The 22,134-nt window shown below is 38.3% G+C and overlaps 1 protein-coding gene across 12 annotated transcripts in view; it reads left to right on the top strand.

Moving 5' to 3' along the window:
* RUBCN (rubicon autophagy regulator) overlaps positions 1–22,134 on the top strand; it is a 63,970-nt gene that overhangs the window by 9,758 nt on the left and 32,078 nt on the right. For all 12 annotated transcript variants that reach the window (XM_082458527.1, XM_082458534.1, XM_082458530.1 and 9 more), the window contains one exon: positions 14,651–14,804. In XM_082458527.1, the coding sequence (XP_082314653.1) occupies positions 14,651–14,804 (154 nt within the window). The remainder of the gene's footprint in view (positions 1–14,650; positions 14,805–22,134) is intronic.

Below are 22,134 nucleotides of genomic sequence, written 5' to 3'. Positions count from 1 at the left end.
ACAATGCAGCTAAGCAATTTCCCATTTATTTATATGAAACTGTTGTTATCGAGTTCATACCTTCTAGAAATTAGAGAATTTAAGATTTTAAAAACTACTTTGACCGAATGGTGGCTCGGACTCTGTAGAGGTACTACTCCTATGTAGGGGTTGCTTCATTAATAACTCTGGTCTTAACCTCTTAAGAATCTGGAAGGGACATCATAGAGCAGGAATGTGGGTTAAGGAAGTCTTTTTTTTAACATCTTTATTGAATTATAATTGCTTTACATTGTTGTGTTAGTTTCTGCTGTATAACAAAGTGAATCAGCTATACGTATACATATATCCCCATATCCCCTCCCTCTTGCATCTCCCTCCCACCCTCCCTATCCCACCCCTCTAGGGGGTTGCAAAGCACGGAGCTGATCTCCATGTTCTATGCTGATCTCCCTGTACTATGTGGCTGCTTCCCACTAGCTATGTATTTTACATTTGGTAGTGTGTGTATGTCCATGCCCCTCTCTCACTTCGTCCCAGCTTCCCCTTCCCCTTCCCCGTGTCCTCAAGTCCAGTCTCTACATCTGTGTCTTTATTCCTGTCCTGCCCCTAGGTTCTTCAGAACCATTTTTTTTTTAGATTCCATATATATGTGTTAGCATACGGTATTTGTTTTTCTCTTTCTGACTTACTTCATTCTGTATGACAGACTCTAGGTCCATCCACCTCACTACAAATAACTCAATTTCGTTTCTTTTTATGGCTCAGTAATATTCCATTGTATATATGTGCCACATCTTCTTTATCCATTCATCTGTCGATGGACATGTAGGTTGCTTCCATGTCCTGGCTATTGTAAATAGTGCTGCAGTGAACATTGTGGTACATGACTCTTTTTGAATTATGGTTTTCTCAGGGTATATGCCCAGTAGTGGGATTGCTGGATCGTATGGTAGTTCTATTTTTAGTTTTTTAAGGAACCTCCATACTGTTCTCCATAGTGGCTTCATCAATTTACATTCCCACCAACAGTGGGAGAGGGTTCCCTTTTCTCCACACCCTCTCTGACATTTATTGTTTGTAGATTTTTTGATGATGGCCATTCTGACTGGTGTGAGGTGATACCTCATTGTAGTTTTTTGACTTGCATTTCTCTAGTGATTAGTGATGTTGAGCATCCTTTCATGTGTTTGTTGGCAATTTATATCTTCTTTGGAGGAATGTCTATTTAGGTCTTCTGCCCATTTTTGGATTGGGTTGGGTTTTTTTTTGATATTGAGCTGCATGAGCTGCTTGTATATTTTGGAGATTACTCCTTTGTCAGTTGCTTTGTTTGCAAATATTTTCTCCCATTCTGAGGGTTGTCTTTTCGTCTTGTTTTTGGTTTCCTTTGCTGTGCAAAAGCTTTTAAGTTTCATTAGGTTCCATTTGTTTATTTTTGTTTTTATTTCCATTTCTCTAGGAGGTGAGTCAAAAAGGATCTTGATGTGATTTATGTCATAGAGTGTTCTGCCTTTGTTTTCCTCTAAGAGTTTTATAGTGTCTGGCCTTACATTTAAGGAAGTCTTCCTTGACTTTTAAAAATATTCAGATATAATTAGAGTCTCAGGAGCAGCTGGGATCCAAAGACTGGAGGTGGAATATTTACCTCTGAGAAAATATCAACAGGGGAAAATTAATGAGATGTTGTACATGAGTGAAGACCTGGCTGTTTTAAAGGGTGACTCCTCTTTTATGTGCACAGTTAGCCTGTGGCCTGCTGTACAAAACCGGGGCCGACAGGACCTTGGCGTTCCTGCCCGAGACTTGTGAATGATGTGTTCAGTGAAACTGAACATCTTACTTCCCTTTTCCACGTTTCAGTTTCTGCTTATGTATATTTGGCTACTTATTCTTCCTCCAGATGTCTGTGAAATGCTTCATGTAAAAGGTCCTATATACATTCTAAACAAATTTTAGGATTGTTTTATTTTCCTCTACCAGTTCATGTGGGAGAGGCTGGGTTGGAAATTCAAATTTCCTCCCCATCTAGCTGAGTTATTTATTTATTTAATATATTTAACAAACACTTACTTACTACGTGCCACGCAGTGCTTAAGAGCCTTACAAGTATTATTTAATCCTCATAACAACTGGGTGAGATAGGTACTATTCAATATAGTATCACCATTTGACAGCTGAGGGAGCTGAGACATAGACAGGATAAATAACTTGCCAAGGTCATACAGTAAATCCTTGGTGGAACTGGGATTCAAACCCAGGCAATCTGGCTCTCGTTTTAATACCTACACTATACTACCTCTCACTATGCTAATATACTGGGACAAAGAAATGTATAAGGTAATGAATTTTATAGCATTCTTTGCCTGTCATTTTAAGGCTATTAGGACCACTCCTTTGCAGGTATCTTTTTCTGTTATTCTTTCCATGCTTGCCTCTTAACCAAGGAACTTCAGTCAAAACTTAATTTCAGTAGTGGGATTATCCCCACAAAATCACTCATACTGTTGCCATAGCCAACTCTCTGTGGGTGGCTAGTTAACTCAGAATGTGTTATTTAATGGGACTTCATGGCACTGATGGCCTCCTTAGTTCGAGATAGTCAAATGGTAAATAAAATACATGCCTTGTGCCTGAGAATTGAGGCACTGTGGCTGGATCACTGCAAACCTAACCCTTCTATGGCCAGTAAAACACCCAATTCAGAAGACATCTTGATGAGATGGCATCATTTTTTTTTTTTAATATATAATGAAGGATAAAACTGCTCAGTTATTTTCTGAAAGCAGTTGATGTAGTGAAATGTGCATAAGCTTTATATCCCGGTAGATCTGCATTTGAATTCTAGCTCTACTGCTTAACTTGGCTTATCTTGTCTGAGTGGGAAGAATGATGCCTTCCTGACTGGTAAGTTGTGAGGATTCAATAACATAATGTGCATAAAGCTCCTCACAAAGAGTGCCTGATATGTACTGAGTGCAAAAAATGTCTACTTCCGTCTCCTCCCCAGTTTTCTTGAAATAAGGTTATTGGGTGCTCTTCCAGTTGCTGTTTTCAATGGTATCATTGCTTGCTCTCCCTCCTTCTGTGGCTGCTCTATCCAAGTTGAACACACTGGGGACTGGGGTGTTGGCCTAGCTTTCAACTTCATCCTTGGAGTGGAATGTCATAGATTCCCCTATTGTTTTCCATGTAGCTAGTCATCACTAGCAAAATGCTGTAGTGCTCAGGGATGATACTTCACTTTTCTTAGGGTTTCCTAAATGCCAATTATTTGGAGTTTGGTGAAACTGCTAAACAATTAAAGGAATGATTCTTCTTGCATTGCTCCATCACCCTCAGCTGCCTTGGGCTATGCAATCTACTTCTGAGCTTGGAACCCAACTACTTCCACAGTTTTCCTGGTACAGTGAGTCAGATAGAGTCAGAATTCAAGTATTAACATACTTTTTTGTGTCTCCAAACTGAGCTCATTCTGTTGACCAAAACCTTTTCCTCCTCTGTTCTCTATCTCAGTTAATAGTGTTTTCCATTCAGTCAACCAAACGAGATACCTCAGAGTGAAATTTGATACTTCCCTCTCCTTCATTTCCCATACCCAGGCAGTCACAGGTCCAATGAGTTCTGTTTCCGGTTTTTCTCTTGAAGCCTTTTTTTTTTCCCTCCGTTTCCAAATATATTGCCTTATATTACCAAAAAATCCAGGGAGTGGTATTGCTTCAGGAATGACCAAATGTAGGTGCTTAAACAAAAGTTTGTCCCTCAAAGTGAGAGAGTGGCATGGACATATATGCACTACCAAATGTAAAACCGATAGCTAGTGGGAAGCAGCCGCATAGCACAGGGAGATCAGCTTGGTGCTTTGTGACCCGCTAGAGATGTGGGATAGGGAGCGTGGGAGGGAGGGAGACGCAAGAGGGAAGAGATATGGGGATATAAGTATATGTATAACTGATTCACTTTGTTATAAAGCAGAAACTAACACACCATTGTAAAGCAATTATACTCCAGTAAAGATGTTAAAAAAAAAAAAAAAAAAGTTTGTCCCTGTCTGTGTGCTCTTTTTCTCAATGTGTTGGCTTCATTCTCAGGCAAATTTTTTCTTTTTTTAAAAATTTTTAAATTTTATTTTATTTATTTATTTTTGGCTGCGTTGGGTCTTGTTGCTGCATGCGGGCTTTCTCTAGTTGCGGCGAGCGAGGGCTACTCTTCGTTGCAGCGTGCAGACTTCTCATTGTGGTGTCTTCTCTTGTTGTGGACCGCGGGCTCTAGGTGCGCGGGCTTCAGTAGTTGTGGCTCGTGGGCTCTAGAGCACAGGCTCAGTAATTGTGGCGCCTGGGCTTAGTTGCTCTGCGGCATGTAGCATCTTCCTGGACCAGGGATCGAACCCGTGTCCCCTGCATTGGCAGGCGGACTCTTAACCACTGTGCCACCAGGGAAGTAGCAGATTTTTCTACAGGATAACCCTTGGCGACTTCAAGTTTAGCAACCCAACCAAAAAGAAGACAAAAGCAATCCCCATAGGTATAGCAAAAGTGAAAATTCTGGGGCTGACTCTTTTTGGACTGACTTATGTTCCTGTTCTTGTAATCAGGGTATGGAATATGTTGCTCAGTCAGGCCTAAGTTATATGCCCAGCCCTGGATCCTAGGGTAGGGTGATATTTTCTTGGGACTTCATGGACCAGATTAAGTGCCAGAGGGGTGATTCCCCTGTGAAAAATCAGTATTCTGTTACCAAAAGAAAGGGACATGAATTCTGGGCAGATATAAACAAAATTATTCGCTAAAGCCTTTATTATTTCTCATTGTGGATTCTCTCAGTAGCCTCCTGACTAAGCTCCCAATCTGAGCCCAGTCCCCCTATTCCAAGCAGCTTCCACATTGCTACCAGCTTAATTTTTCAGAAACAAAGTTACTCTAGTATTTTGCTCAGAAATGTTCAGTGATTTCTTTGAAAATAGAAAGTCAGAACTTCCCTGGTATTCAGTATGAAGTTTCCAGTTACAAAACCATGGCATTCACTCACTCTCACATCTCCTTCCTCACCATTCTGATATTTGCTCCTCTAAATTCCCTGCACTACCTCCTTCTTTGCCTGGAGAGCTCTTAGTCGTTCTTTAAATAATGCTCCTTTAGAAGTCATCATTGACCTGCCCTTTTCTATCTCTCTTATTACAGCACTTCTCACGCTATAGCATTTTTTTAATGTACGTGCCCCTTTCCCCCACTGCATTCTGAATATCCAGAGAGGTGGGGACTCTCCCTCCTTAACCACCATAAGCCCGGTGCCTAGCACAGTGCCTGACATATGGTTGGTGTTCACTGAATATTTGCTCAAGGAATGAAAATGGTAAAATTTGGTCATGCTTCTTATGGTTGGGCAGGTGTCATTGGTGCTGTTGCTATTGAAAGGGCCTCTGTTTTTCCCTGTTTATTCATTTTTCACTTTTTCACGTAATTTTCATTTTCTACTTCCTCCCTTTCGTTCCCTTTTTCCTTTGACCATGCTCTGGCAGCACTGGTAGCAAAGCAAGAGGATCACATGATTTTTGAGCAATCCAAACTGCTACTCCAATTATTAGTACAACTCTCCCTCCCCCCCCCCGCTGCCCCCCCGCCCCTCCCCCCAAAAACATACTCTTGAAGCTTTTGGGGAAAATGCTATTGTCAGAACCCAGAAGCCGGAGGTGTATCAGCTGATAGCAGAAACCATAAGCTGAAGCTTTTCTAAGTATCTACTCTCCCCACAGCTGTTTCTGCTTTTTTATAGCTGCTTTATCACTTCTTCCATAAATGGAATATTTTTCCTGTTTTTTATTTTGTTTTGTAATCTTTCCTCCATAAACAACTTGCCTTGGTATTTATAGACCAGCTCTGTCCAACATGATAGCCACTTAGACACCTGTGGTAATTTAAGTCTAAATTAATTAAAATTAAATAAAATTTTAAAATTTCAGTTCTTTAGTCACACTGCACAGACTTCAAGCACTTAATGGCGACAGTGGCTAGTGGCTGCCATATTGGACAGCACAGATACAGAACATTTCCAGCATCACAGAAAGTTCAATTGAACAATACTGCTGTAGATTTAAATCTGCATTTTTCAGGAAAGAACTGCAGCATGCTTACATGTTTTTAGTTCCTCTGGATCAGGCTCACTTGAAGTGTAAACTGCACTTGATTAGGAGGAGAGACGATTATTAAAGGAAGTCATCAATAGTAGTGAGTAAATAGGAACTTGGCAAACTATCTCTCCAAGTTTGTGGGGCCATATCCTTTGCCAGTGAAACTCACAGGAACCCTGCTGGATTGTAGGACTGAGAGATGATTGATTTTTGACTAGAAAACAGCAGAATCCCATAATTTCTTAAGGGTTCTCAGACAGTCTCCCAGTGAGCTCTCTCACTTGGATACTTTTGAGAAGAAAGCAGTAATAGTCATATTGCCATTCCTCTTCACCCACCTCCCTCCAAGACCATGAATTTATTTTTGCCTCCTAACCTCCTAAAGAGTCCTTTGAGAGTTTTAGATTTTCCAAGGTTTTTTTTTTTTTTTCTATTTGTTTTGTTCTACTTTTGTTATTTGCTCACTGTTTTATTGCTTTCTGGCTGGAGAATATGTCTGTACTACTTCTACTTTTGAGGATCTATTGACTTTTCTTATGCGTGTGCCTTAGTGCAAGGCCAATTTTTGTGTCTGTTGTATGTGTGCTTTAAAAAAGTGTTCTTCAGGGTGTAGTTTTCTAGATGTTATAGAACAACCTTATTAATTATATATTATTCAGCTCTTCTAATCACTTTTTTACTATTGGTTTTCATGATCTCCCATTACCATTGTTTTTTCTTTTCCATTTCCATTTTTCTTTTTATTATTTATTTATTTATTTATTTATTTATTTATTTATTTTGGCTGTGCTGGTTCTTCGTTGCGGCACGTGGGATCTTTAGTTGTGGCATGCGGACTTCTTAGTTATGGCATGCAGACTCTTAGTTACGGCATTCAGGATCTAGTTCCCTGACCACAGATCGAACCCGGGCCTCCTGTGTTGGGAGCGTGGAGTCTTACCCACTGGACCACCAGGGAAGTCCCCATTTTTCTTTTTGTTTTCTGCAGTTTTTGTTTCCCCTGTGTGTGTCTGTGTGTGTGTTGTTTTGTTTGATATATTTTGAGGCCATGTTATTAGATACATAAAAACTAATGAGAGCTATATCTTCATTATTCCCTCTTTGTCTTTTTAAATGATTCTTGCCTTGAATACAACCTTGATATTAATATAGTTTCCTCCTACTTTTTTGTTTGATTGGCTGTTTTGTTTTAAATAATTGAGTTTATTCCATTGACACTTATTTTTATCTCATATCTGTTGGGTCTTAATTCTATCATCTTTTAAAAATGATTTCTATAATGTTCTCTTGCTGTTTTCTTTCCTCAGCAGTTTTTGAGATAGTTTAGTTTTAGTTCTAATGATGGTTATCTTTTACTTTAAAATAGTCTCCCTAAAACTGAGGCAACTGAGGCAGTGTCTTTCCTCCTTTGCCTTTGCTATTAGAGTGGTGGTGTATGCCTCCTTTACCTTGCTTGTAAAGCACTCTTCTACCCAGACAACATAAGGTGTGACTGTAAGGTAATGAGATAGGCTTTCTTATATGACTCACAAAATTAACCCTATTTTTTTGCAGTAAAACCTTATAAGTTTCTTTCATTCTATCCAGTAAGCAGATTTGATTCTCTGTTAGATACAAGGTCATCCAATATTGAGGAAGTCTTTCCAGCTATCCTGCTTCAGTGAGAGCACCATGAACATAAACAGGGCCTTGGAACCTGTGCTAAGAAGAGATTTGACCCTAGTTTAAATTCAGTGAAGATATTCTTTGTAGGTGGAGCACTGTAACTAGTCTTAATTATGTCACAAACTGTCCAATCCCAAATTTTCTCTGAAGCAGAATGGGTAAGAGGCTTTATACTAGGTACCCTTTCTGATTTAATTGGATTTATTAGATTTATGCAATGGACGTTCAAAGGAAAAGGACAGAGAAAAGGGAAGCAATACTACTATTATTTGCTTGATGGTGGTGCTTTCTGTAGATTATCAATTACACTCCTTTATGAAGTAGTTGTTCTCTCCATCTTGCAGATGAGGGAACTGAAGCTTAAAGAGTTTAATGGCTTGCCCAAGGATGTACAGCTAGTTTGTGCAGAGCTAGGATTCAAATTCAGGTTGGCCTGACCGTGAAGCTTGTTCTCTTTCCACTGAATGACATTTTCTCTCTGCTTATTAAACTATAAAATACAAAAGAAATAGAGGGACTTACCTGGTGGTGCAGAGGTTAAGACTCCACACTCCCAATGCTGGGGACCTGGGTTCGATCCCTGGTCAGGGAACTAGATCCCACATGCATGCCACAACTAAGAGTTCGCACGCCACAACTAAGGAGCTGGTGAGCTGCAACTAAAGAGCCTGCCTGCCGCAACTAAGACCTGGCACAAACAAATAAATAAATAAATAAGTAAATATTAAAAAAAAAAAAAAAGGAAATAGAAAAACCATGGTCCTTCTCCTTAAGGAAATCAACCACATACCGGTAAATAACAATGTTTTGGTTTTTTTTTTTTAAAGATTATTATTAGGAGGAATGGTGTATTGACAGCATGTGTTATGGAGTTTCTAACAAAAAAGTTGTAGCAGGTCAGATTATTTAGAACTTCTTGGGAGAAAATTGTACTAGAGCTGAAACTTAATCCCTGAATGGGACAAGAAGAGAATCATTCCAAGTGGAAAGGTCTCCATGGATACAGTCATGAGAGTAGGTATGAGGTTAGCATGTTTGCATGTGGTAGAGAGAGAGAGACTGTATTCAAATTGAGGAGTACTGAGCAGGATGGAGAATTTTTGAACTCCGTACTAAGGAGTTTGCATATCATCAGTGGTAAGGTTTCTGACAAAAGGGATTTTTCTACCTTTTGTTAAATCTACCCATTGTTGAAATTCAAGAAATTTAGTATCATTAAAATTTAGTATGATTGGTGAAACATTTGTTGAATAGGTATAAAGTTACAAAGCATGCCTTCTAGACATTGAGATTCCTAGGCATTGAGGTTCCCTCCTAGACTTTTGAGATTCTGCTGTCAACCGCTAAAGGGATGGAACTGCCAATGGTTAGGTTCTCCTAAGTGTCCCAGAGCTGAGAGCTGTATAATAGAGTCAAGTATGTTTTTTCTGTAAGCATATTGTTTATTTGAAAAGCATCATAAATATACTACATACTCTACAAGTTAAAAACTGTATAACTAAAAACAGAAAATATGGAGCCAGTTAAGAATAAAGTTAAATGCAAATTAAACGTGGTAGTTTCTTGCTACCTCAGTGTTACCAATAATTATTTCCCGGGACTTCCCTGGTGGTGCAGTGGTTAAAAATCCGCCTGCTAATGCAGGGGACATGGGTTCGATCCCTAGTCCAGGAAGATCCCACATGCCACGAAGCAACTCGGCCTGTGCGCCACAACTACTGAGCCTGCGCTCTAAAGCCCATGAGCCACAACTACTGAGCCCACGTGCCACAACTACTGAAGTCCCTGCGCCTAGAACCTGTGCTCCGCGGCAAGAGAAACCACTGCAATGAGAAGCACCCGCACCGCAAGGAAGAGTAGCCCCCGCTCGCCGCAACTGGAGAAAGCCCGTGCAGAGCAAAGAAGACCCAACTCAGCCAAAAATAAATAAATAAAATAAATACAATTTATTTAAAAAAATTATTTCCCTAATTAGGTTTTTCCCTACTTTAAGAATGAACCCATTACTTCTTTCCAGGAAGTGCTTTCTGGCATTAAAAGTCCTAGGTGCTTGCCTGACCACAGTCTTTCAGCATAAGATGCCTTTGATACTTGAGTATTTAAAAAATCCTTTATGGTATTTTCCAGCTTCTGGTTCACTAACTTTGTTCATATTATTGACCTTTCTTTAATTGCTAGCCTCAAGGAAGGCCAAAATAGTTCCTCTCTTCTCTACATTCCCCTTATATAACCAAAAGTAACCACTATTAACATATCACTATTTCTCTCAGTATATTTATGTTAAGATCATAAATATAATTTTACCTTCTGCTTTTTATACTTTTACATACTTTCATTAGCTTTGGAAATTGTTCCTAATCAAAAATTTTAATGGTTTCATGATATTCCGCATATGGATATCACATACCTCTCCTCACATTTCAGGGATCAAATCATTACCTGACTTGGGACAACCTGACCTTCAACTCTGGTCTCAGATACCACATTCCAATGCAGATAACTGGCATACTGTAGATGGGATATGCTAATAAGTTGAAGCTGTTTCCTTTTATTACTAAAAAGAGTCTTGGGGGTGGAAGATATGCCAATATATATTTCTTGCATTGAATCTCATTTTACAATTGCACAGTATTTACTATTTATTTACTATTGATTTCACTTATTTTTAGTGATTAGTTTTATATTAGTTATATAGTATAACACTTCTTTAAAAAATAACGTTTGCTTATAACTTTACTGTTTTAACCTGAGTGTTACTTCTAATTGTGATTTGGCAAGCTTAAGACTGAGTTGGCATTTAGGGAAACTTTTTCCTTGGGTATGCTTATTTGAGTTGCTTAAGCAATTACTGTTCCTCTTCAAAGAATGTAGTCAAAATCCTCCCAAAAGAAAATTGGCAGGACTTTATTCTGAGATTGGCTTTGCTGTTTGTTGATAAATATGATTCAAGTAGAGGTGGATTATGCTGTCCCTTGCCACTCGAGCCTAGTTCTTCCTTGACATAGGGTAATATGCTTAGAAAGACTTGCTTTTAATTTATGGTGATTAAAGAAGAGCACTCTGTATACTTGCAGAAGTGGCCGTACAAAGGGCTGCTTTGAGCCTAATACAGTCCTTGCCTGTGCCCAGATGAAGGTTACATGTGAATGCAAGATGATACAATCCAAATAATTATTACCAAACAGGTTTAGCCTAGGAAAGACTGACCTCACTTGCTAACAATCTGGGTAAAGAATGAGGAGGGATATTTTATTTCTCATGGTGATCTATTTATTTGCATCTAAGATTCAGGTATGAATGGATTAATCCAGCCATTGTGTGTGGGCTTCAGTTGAACCTAGTATTTCAGCTCTCTGAAAATGATAACAGTATCATTAGGGTAAAGGATCCTAAAAAGTAAAGACACTAAACAGACTAGCTATGTAAATCAAAAAATTTTTAGGACTTCCCTGGTGGCAGTGGTTAAGAATCCGCCTGCCAGTGCAGGGGACACGGGTTCGAGCCCTGGTCCAGGAAGATCCCACATGCCGTGGAGCAACTGAGCCCGTGTGCCACAACTACTGAGCCTGCGCTCTAGAGCCCGCGAGCCACAACTACTGAGTCTGCGTGCCACAACTACTGAAGCTCATGCGCCTAGAGCCTGTGCTCCACAACAAGAGAAGCCACCACAATGAGAAGCCCGCGCACCGCAACGTAGAGTAGCCCCTGCTCACCGCAGCTAGAGAAAAGCCCACGCGCAGCAACGAATGCCCAACACAGCCAAAAATAAATAAATTAATTAATTAATTAAAAAAATTTTTTTAAAGTTTACTTTTCTTCTACATGAGCATATACCAAATATAGACGGTTTGGTACATCTTAGAGTAAGAGCCACCTTCTTTTGTAGCTGTGGTATCTCAAGGGCATTTCATTTTGGGGAAGAAAATTTCTTTAGTTTGTACAGAAGTTGTTAATAGATCTGAATGCTCAAGGTTTCTAGGGTTTCAATGCTCTTTGTAAAATTTTGGAATCAAAGCCATAGGATGATAGGGTACTTGGTGTCTACTTTCAGGATTTATTATGATGTTCTTTGACAGTTAAACTTGTAAGATCAATACAGAATGAATCAGAACACAGATATGCAGAGTCACTTGAGGAACCAGACTGGCTCTCAGGCCTGCACCACTTGATTGTAATCTGTTGGAATGTAAAACTGTGTCAGTCAGAACAGGCCAGATGCTTCCTGAGGAAGCATAGGAGATGGAGAATCACTGAAGGAAAAGCTGGCAGTCAGTTGGCCTCTGTGATGGCAGTTTCACAGTACAACAATAAATGGCCTTTTAATGACCACCTCAGTCCAGTGTGCATCTTAGTTATCTTGAAATATCTCTCAGGACTGGTTTAGAAATAGAACAGGGGAATGGTCAACAGGTATATGAAAAAGTGCTTCACGTGACCAATCATCAGGGAAGTGCAAATCAAAACCACAATGGGATATCATCTCACACCTGTTAGAAGGGCTAGCATCAAAAAGACAAGAGGCAACAAGTGTTGGCGAGGGTGTGGAGAAAAGGGGACTCTTGTGTACTGTTGGTGGTATTGTAAATTGGGGCAGCCATTATGGAAAACGGTATGGAGATTCCTCAGGATATTAAAAATACAATTACCATATGATCCAGCAATTCTCCTTCTGGATATATATCCAAAGGAAACAAAATCACTCTCTTGAAAAGATATCTGCACCCCCATGTTCATTGCAGCATTATTTAAAATAGCCAAAACATGGAAACAACCTAAGTGTCCATTGACACATGAATGGATAAAGAAAATGTCACACACACGGGAATATTATTTAGCCATAAAGAAGGAAATCTTGCCATTTGCAGCAACATGGATGGACCTTGAGGGCATTATGCTAAGTGAAATAAATCAGACAGAGAAAGACAGATACTGTATTATCTCACATATGTAGAATCCAAAAAACCCAAACTCATAGAAATAGAGAACACATTGATGATTGCCAGAGGCAGGGGATGAGGGGGTGGGGGAAATGGGTGAAGGTGGTCCAAAGGTACAAACTTACAAGTCAGTTTTGGGGGTGTAATGTACAGCATGGTGATTATAGTTAACAGTACTGTATTGTATATTTGAAAGTGCTAAGAGAGTAGATCTTAAAAGTTCTCATCACAAGGAACAAAATTTATAACTGTGTGAGGTGATAGATGTTAACTAAACTTACTCTGGTAATCATTTCACAATGTATACATATATCAAATCATTATGTTGTATGCCTTAAACTAATATAATGTTATATGTCAGTTATTTCTCAATAAAACTGGGGGGAAAAAATAAATAGAACAGGGGAGTCTGGTAACTCAAGTGTTTAATGATGTAAGGTTAAAAAAGCCTGGTGTCTCCCAGTTTGCATAAATTCTTGGTCTCAAGGCCTCCAGAGGAGAAGACCAAAGTGAGATCCATTTGGCTTTCCCCTTTTAGATAATACTCCTGTACCAGACCTAGCTTCATTCATTTTATTTTATTTGTCTGCCTTTACTCTCTTCATCCACTTTTTAAAAGTGGCTCAGAAAGTGTACAAAATGTATGAGAGTTAGAAAGGATTCCAGTTCAGAACCCTCCTACCCTAATAGGTATTTAAATGATATTAAAATAGTTGTAGTGAAAGTTCCTTGAAGAAGTTATAACCATTCCCAGGACTGTCCTTGAAGAGGAAAGAGTAGTATTCTAATAAGAAATGAAAGGGCTAGATAAAGTGTACAACGTAACAATTGGGGGCCCAAGAGAAGGAGTTTGACACCTCATCTCCTCATGTTTTCCTTATTCAGTTTGATTCTGTGCATCCAGTTCTTTTCACTCAACTGCAGCTGGTTTTGAGTTTTTATTGGGTTGGAAGCTGTGTTGAGAAAATGCTGGGAATTTGAGAGGAACCTTGACGATCATCTAGGGCAATAATTTTCAAACTTTTACACTAAAGTACTTCACAAGGTCCAAGGGAATAAGCCAATAGTTGATTGATTTGGGGACATGTCCTAAGTGGCTCAGTGCAAGCTTAAAACATTTTGTCTCAATTTTAGGTTAAAAAATTAAGGGGGAAAATCATGGGCAATTTGTATTCTTATCCATAATATTTGTGTACAGATATATGTACTTAGTACTGGAAATGTAGTTCATAAAAAGTTGTTTTTGGCTTTTTTGTTTGGCAAAAGATTTCTGGTTTTCAGCAAATGCCCTCATCTCTTTATATATTGCCCATGTAATGTCATTGTCCAGAAACGGATCTTAATGGGTCACACTCCTAGAAACAGGGTTATAGGCTACTTACATGAGGATTGAATGATAGTAGATGAAGATCACCTTACAAAGCACAATATGCCATGTAAATATGAGGGCTTTATATTTATATATATATATATATATATATATATATATATATATATTTGTTTATTTTGGCTGCACCGGCTCTTTGTTGCAGCATGTGGAATCTTTAGTTGCGGCATGTGGACTTCTTAGTTGCAGCGTGCAGACTCTTAGTTGCGGCACGTGGGCTTTTTAGTTGTGGCATGCGAACTCTTAGTTTCAGCGTGCACGCGGGATCTAGTTCCCCAACCAGGGATCGAACCCAGGCCCCCTGCATTGGGAGCGCAGAGTCTTACCCACTGGACCACCAGGGAAGTCCCAATATGAGGGTTTTAAAACAAAATCTTAGTGTTCTTTACAACTTCAGTCCTCTCAGAATTGGGTCTTATACTCAAGTAAAAAATTAATAGGGGAGAGAATGTTAGGATGTGGGGCAGGAGGCTTCTTGTCTTAGACTTTCTTTGAGGTGGTCAGGATCAGGTACAACAAAGTAACTAACCATCGGTATAATTGATGCCCTTGCAGGAGGGAACACTGGCAGTTGCTGGGTAATTTGAAGACTACTGTGGAGGGTTTAGTATCAGCCAACAGCCCCAATGTCTGGTCCAAGTATGGTGGCCTGGAGCGGCTTTGCAGGGACATGCAGAGCATCCTCTATCACGGGCTCATCCATGACCAGGTATGTAGATCCCTTCTTTTCTTTTTTTGCCAGATTGGCTGAATCACCTGTTGGAAAGAAATAGTTGCATTAAGTTGTTGGCAGGGAGAAGATGAAGGCAACTAGTCTCTGAGCCCTTGAGAGCAAGACTATAATATATGATAACGAGGAGGAGGATAAGAACGATGATGATGAATCATTGAGATATTCCTCTTAAGAGTATCCTAGGACGCATCTGAGAAATATTTACAGGATATTGTCATTTTTAGACTATCCTGTGAGCATCACTTTGTTGATAACTTGTTGATGCTTGTGAGTGATAGTTTTAGTTATAGCTTACGTTTTCTTCTGTGTAAACTTTATTGATGTTGTTTCTTTTCCTAAGTATCCTCAAACACTCTAATAAGCTTTGAGTTTTAAAAATGAGTGGAATCTACTAACACTCAGTGGTTTCTGCTTTAATTCTCAGTGGCAGTTACTCCATTTGCAATGTTTTAACTAAAGGTTTGGTTCTGGATAAAATTGTCAAGTGGGTCATTGGATCTGATCCTACTTTTTAAAAATCAAACCTCACAAGTATGTGCATAATTTGTGTTCCCAAACACTCATGCTCTTCCCATGTAAGGCCCTAGTATTCTTCCCTGAAACTCTTTTTTTCTAAGCCAGGCTTGTCTTTCTTTTTTAATCAGAATTTATTCTCAACTAGCAGTCACACTGGAAAAAATTAATTGGTATTAAGATATTCATAGTTGATAGGATTTAATGTGCTACCCTCCCTTCTAAAAATATGTATATATCACCTCTGAACAAACTCTTTAAACCAGTGTTCGTGTTGAGTTTTTTCAGAATTCAGTGGAAAAGTTGGCTTAGGTTAGATTTTCTTTATTCAGAGTAAGTTCTAAAAGTGAGGCTCTCTTTCTAAAGAAAGTTGAAGATATGGGGAAAATTTTTATCCTTTAAAGAGCTGAATCTTAATGGTCATTATTATTAAAACCTCATTCCAGGAATTTGGAGGCAACATTGTATAGTAGACTGACAGAAGTCTTTGGAATCAGACAGAACCTGGATTGAAATTGCTCAGGTCCTTGGGGGAAAAAATGACATAGTAGTAATAGTTATGGATTTTTGAGTCAGACTGCCCTTATTTTATCTCAGCTTCACCACTCTGTGGTATTGGGTAAGTTACATAACTGTTAGTGCTTCTGTTTCCTCATTTGTAAAATGAGGCGATAACACTGGTATGTACTTCATAGGATTGTTGTGAGAATTAAATGAGATAATACCTGAAAAAGCTTTAGACAGTGTAGCAAGTTGTCTGTCAGTCTTAACTATTAGGTGATATTAACTTTTTTGAGCCTTTTCTCATCTGTAGAAATGATGATAATATTATTTATATCATAATGTTTGATGGAAAGATTAAATGAAATGGCATACAAATTTGCCTAGCACAGTTCATGGTACATAGGAAGTAATTAATAAATGTTCCCCTCATTTTTTTTTAAGTTTCAAGTTACATGTTGTCTTATGAAAAAAATATGACCATTGGAATTTACAAAACAAATAATTTAACCCACTGCAATCTGGTTTCTGCCCTTACCACTGTTGTTCTTGCTACTGAAGTTTAAGTAAGTCCATGTTACCAAATCCAGTGAACATTTCTCCTTTGAACAGTGTCTTGTGTTCTTCACTGTTGAACATCATCAGACCTTGACTCGCATTGCATTATTCCGATGTTATGGAGACCTTCTCCTACCTCTGTGATCACTCTTTCTTAATTTCCGTGGAATCTCTTCCTCTCGGATTTTAGTTTTTAATACAGTCCAGTCCTATGTCCTTATCTCTTATTACATTGTACATTTTCTGAAACAGTCTCCTTCACTTGTGTTGTTTTAACTGTCACCTGTACCCTACCTACCCCCAGCTCAGACATCTCTGCTGAACTTCAGATCCACAAGACTAGCTGTCTGGCTATCTGCTATACATTATCATCTGGCTGGCTGTCCTATAGGCCAAGTACAACATGACCCAAAACAAACTTATTATCTCTCATAAGGTTGCCCTTCCTCCTGATATTTTTAATACTAATCTGTGGCATTGCCAGCTACTCAGTCTCCCAAGCCAGAATTGGGAACCGCGCCAACATGTTTTACAAAAACCCAATACAAGTTTCCCAGACTGATGACCAAGATAGCTACCAGATTAGAGGCACTGTCATTTAGTGGTTAAAGTACTTTCATCTTGATAGCAAAAAAGTTCTTTTCTTGGCTCTATTACTCATTTTACATTGTCATCTGGAGTAATCATTTTACTATATTTGAAGACAGTTTTACCATCTGTGCCAGAAACAGAATATGTGTCATGATGAAATAGTAAGGTCAGTGGAATTCCCAAGTGAAAGATGCTTGGTAAATGCAACACAATATTATTGTTATTAGTAAGTAATAAGATCTGTGAAGGTACCTGGTCAGCAGAATGAAAACTGTTAAAGTATACGGTCACCTACAAAACAGCAGTAGTGTTAGTAAGTGCAAGCAGAGCAAACCAGACAAATCTGTCATACACACATACATTTAGCAACTACAGGCTCTAGTGGGAAGAATTAAAGACAAAAGATCCATACCAACTTCACTGCTGCTCTGTTCTGCCTTGTAAAGACCTAAAAATTAAAGTCTGTATTAAGGACTTGTTTTTCCTTTTCATTTCCTCCCTAAAGATTAAGGCTTTCAAAGGCTTCTGGCTGCTGTGTCATCAGGAAGCTATTTTGGGTGTTGTGCTCTTGGAGGGGGGAAGGGATACGATGATTCATGCTGGCCATATCTCTTCTGTGCTTTCCTGGGGATGTGTTATGGAATGTGAAGTGTATTTTTTTAAATCACTCAGAGCCTTAGGAAACTCTAACATCATGACCATATTCTTAGAAGGATCTCGTTTTCCTTGACATCCTGCATCTGGGCTACCTTTTAGTCTTTCCATAACGCAAGGTATATTTGATAACCCCTTTTCTGCTGCTTAGAAATGTGGAGACGCTTAATCCCAGAGATTTCTCAGCTGACTAGAAGTGCAAAGATTCCCCCCACCTTTTCCAACACTAAGAAGAAACCTGTACTTGGCAGTATAGATGGCCCAATTTAAAAAATAGCAATAATAACAAAAAAGACCTCTGGATATATATATATATTTTTTTGGCCACGCCGTGTGGCATGCAGGATCTTAGTTCCCTGACCAGGGATCGAGCCGGTACCCCCTGCATTGGGAGCGTGGAGTTTTAACCACTGGACCGCCAGGAAAGTCCCTGTGTATTTCTTTTCTGAATATGTAAGTAATATACATGTTTTTATTTGCTGAACATTTGGGAAATACCAAAAAGAGTTTAGAAGAAAGTAAGTTATTACTCATAATCTCAACATCAAGTAATAACAATCACTCTTTAACATTTTGGTAGATTCTATTTTTCTATGCATGTACATGCTTTTTAAAATATTAAGATTATACTGTATCTATTACTCTGTAACTTGCTTTAAAATATTTAATTAAAATAGACAATACAGGGAATTCCCTGGCCATCCAGTGGTTATGACTCCACGCTTTCACTGCTGAGGACCCGGGTTCACTCCCTGGTCTGGGAATTAGGATCCCACAAGCCACACTGCGTGGCCAAAAAAAATCTTGTTTTCTTCCAATCCCATTGGTAACTACTGTATTCTAGTTTCCTTCCAGAGAATTTTTATGCTTATAAAAGCAAATATGAATAATTTTCTTTGCTACACCTTTTGATTTTTCATACAAATAAAAGCATACTATAAACACTACTCTACACCTTGCTTTTTTCACTTGATGTGATTGTGATTCATCCCAATCCCTTACATAAAGAGCTTCTTCATTCTTTTTTACAGCTGTCATTTTATAATATTCCATTCTATGTATGTACCATCATTTATTTAATCAGTCTCCTGGTAATAAACATTTAGATTCCTTCCAAGAATTTGCTCTTAGTAACAATGCTACAGTGAATAACCTTGAGTATAGGTCATTTTGCCCTTTACCATAGGATACTCCTAGAAGTAGAATTCTTAGGCTAAAGGGTATATGCATTTCAGTTTTGATAGCTATGGCGAAATTGCTCTCCAGAAAGTTACGTCTGTTTACGCCCTCAGCAACATTGTATAAGAGGATCTGATTCTTCATACCCTTGACAATATAGGGTGTTATTAAACTTTAAACTGTCGCCAATATAATAGGTGAAAAGTTACATTTCTTTTACTCTGAAAGATGTTTATAAGAGCCATTAAAGTATTTTTCTGGGACTTCCCTGGTGGCGCAGTGGTTAAGAATCCACCTGCCAATGCAGGGGACATGGATTTGAGCCCTGGTCTGGGAAGATCCCACATACCGCAGAGCAACTAAGCCCATGTGCCACAACTACTGAGCCTGCGCTCTAGAGCCCACGAGCCACAACTACTGAGCCCACACGCCACAACTAGTAAGTCCACACGCCACAACTACTGAAGCTCATACGCCTAGAGCCCGTGCTCTGCAGCAAGAGAAGCCACCGCAATGAGAAGCCCGCACATTGCAACGAAGAGTGGCCCCTGCTCGCTGCAACTAGAGAAAGCCCACGTGCAACAATGAAGACCCAACGCAGCCAAAAATAAATAAATTTAAAAAAAAGTATTTTTCTGTGAACTTTTCCGTGTATTACCCCCATTTTCCTTAGATTGTCAATCTTTTCCTACAGATTTGTAGAATCTCTTTATTTATTAAGGGAATTAGTTATTTGTCTGTAATGTGTATTGCAAATATTTTTTCCTAGCTTGTCTTTTGACATTTCTTTTTTTGTTGTTGTTGTTGTTTTCTTTGAATTTTATTTTATTTGTTTTTTTATACAGCAGGTTCTTATTAGGTATCCATTTTATACATATTAGTGTATATATGTCAATCCCAATCTCCCAATTCATCCCACCAGGACCACCACCACCCCCCGCCACTTTCCCCCCTTGGTGTCCATATGTTTGTTATGGTGGCTTTTACTATACAGAAATATCAGATTTTTAGTAAGTCAAATTATTCATTTCTCTTAGGGCTTCTGGGCTCTGTCTGATGCTCTGAAGGGGCTTTCCCACTTTACGATTATTAAAAATGTTTCTCCGTGGTTTCTTCTGTTACTTTTATGGCTTAATGTTTTACATTTAAACCATTCTATCTGTAATTTATTTTGAATATACTTAATTTCCTTGGCACATGGATCTATTTTTGGATTTCTGTTATGGTCTGTTCTCTATTTGTGTGCTATCACCACTCAGTTTTAATTATTGTAGCTTTTCATTATGGTAGGAGTAGTCCCTCACTCATATAGCATCTTTTGTTGTTGATTTTTTCCCCCAACATTCACCTATTTATCATTTTATTTTCTTGTTAACTACCATATCATTTTTTGATAAGGACAGGAAAAGCCTTCTTACACATGACCTGGATCATTAGCTGATTGATTGAGGGATATTAAACATTGTTAAGAGACATCACTCAAACATTTTATTTTAATTTAAAACATCCTAAATTTACATTTAATTAACAGTCTTTGAGTATAGGGTCAAACCTCTTCTGTGAGAATGAATCCACTGATGGAGTTCCATATCATCTTTCTTATATAAATTACACCCATAATACATCATACAGGACTTCCAGCTTCCATTTCTTTATGTTGGACTAGCAGTTTAAAGATCCTATAATATGAATATAAAACGGTCTACATTTCTAGGCTTTCTCCCCTCAACTTTGAAATTGTCTTGTCCCTACTTAATTTGACATCAAGTTTTTATTGAAGTTTCTGTGTGTACATAAGTAAATTGCTAGATCATATGGTAAGAGAATCTTTAGTTTGAAAGAAACTGCCAGACTGTTTTCCAAAGTGGCCATACTATTTTGCATTGCCACTAGCAATGTTGCTCCACATTCTCACCAGCATTTGATATAGGCATTGTTCTGGATTTGGGCCATTCCTTTTTTTCTTCCTCCCCTTTGGGCCAATTTAATAGATGTGTATTGTGTTGTTTTAATTTGCATTTCCCTGATGACATATGATGTGGTGCATTTTTTCACATGCTTATTTGTCATCTGTATATCTTCTTTGGTGAATTGTCTGTTAAGGCCCATTTTTTAAATTGGATTGCTTGTTTTCTTATTGTTAACTTTTAAGAGTCCTTTGTATATTTTGGATAACAATCCTTTATCAGTTTTGTCTTCTGCAAATATTTTCTCCCAGTCTGTGGCTTATCTTCTCATTCTCTTGACATTGTCTGTCAGAAAGCAGAAGTTTTAAATTTTAATGAAATCCAGCTTACCAGTTCTTTCTTTGATGGATCATGCCTTTGGTCTTGTATCTAAAAAGTCACCACCATACCCAATATAAGTTTTCTCCTGTGTTATCTTCTTGGAGGGTTATAGTTCTCCATTTTACATTTAGGTCTGTGATTCATTTTGAGTTAATTTTTGTGATGGGTATAAGTGTTGTCCAGTGTTTCAGCACCATTTGTTGAAAAGACTATCTTTGCTCCATTGTATTGCCTTTTGCTTCTTTGTCAAAGATCAGTTGACTATATTTACATTGGTCTGTTTTGGGGCTCTCTAGTCTGTTTCACTGATCTTTCTGTCTGCTCTTTTGCCAATACCATGCTGTCTTTATTACTGTAGCTTTATAGTAAGTCTTGAAGTCAGATAGTGTCAGTCCTTTTTGAAGAAAAACATTGTTCTTCTCCTTCAGTATTGATTGGCTATTCTGGGTCTTTTCCCTCTCCATATAAACTTTAGAATAGTTTGTGGATATCTACAAAATAACTTGCTAGGATTTTGAATCAGATTGCATCAAATCTATACATCAAGTTGGGAAGAACTGACATCTTGACAATATTGAGTCTTCATATCCATGAACATGGGTTATCTCTGAAACTTAGTTCTTTAATAGCTTTCAGCAAAGTTTTATAGTTTTCATCATAGAGATCTTGTATATATTTTGTTAGATTTATACCTAAGTATTTCAGTTTGGGCGGTACTAATGTGTATGGTATTATTGTGTTTTTAATTTCAAATTCCACTTGTTCATTGCTGGTATATAGGAAAGCAGTTGACTTTTATATATTAACCATATATGCTGTGACCTTGCTATAATAACACTTACTAGTTCCAGGAATTTTTTTGTTGTTGATTCTTTCGAATTTTCTACATAGACAACCATGTCGTGTGAACAAAGACAGTTTTATTTCTTCCTTCCCAATCTGTATTCCTTTTATTTCCCTTTTTTTTTTTTTTGTGTTATTGCATTACTGGCAAGGTATTTCCTGACTTCAGGGACAAAGCA

Source organism: Balaenoptera physalus, assembly GCF_965194825.1.
Source record: "Balaenoptera physalus genome assembly, chromosome: 4".
Classification (NCBI taxonomy): domain Eukaryota; kingdom Metazoa; phylum Chordata; class Mammalia; order Artiodactyla; family Balaenopteridae; genus Balaenoptera; species Balaenoptera physalus.
Note: the sequence above shows the minus strand (reverse complement) of the source record. Positions and strands in the feature narration are given on the sequence as shown.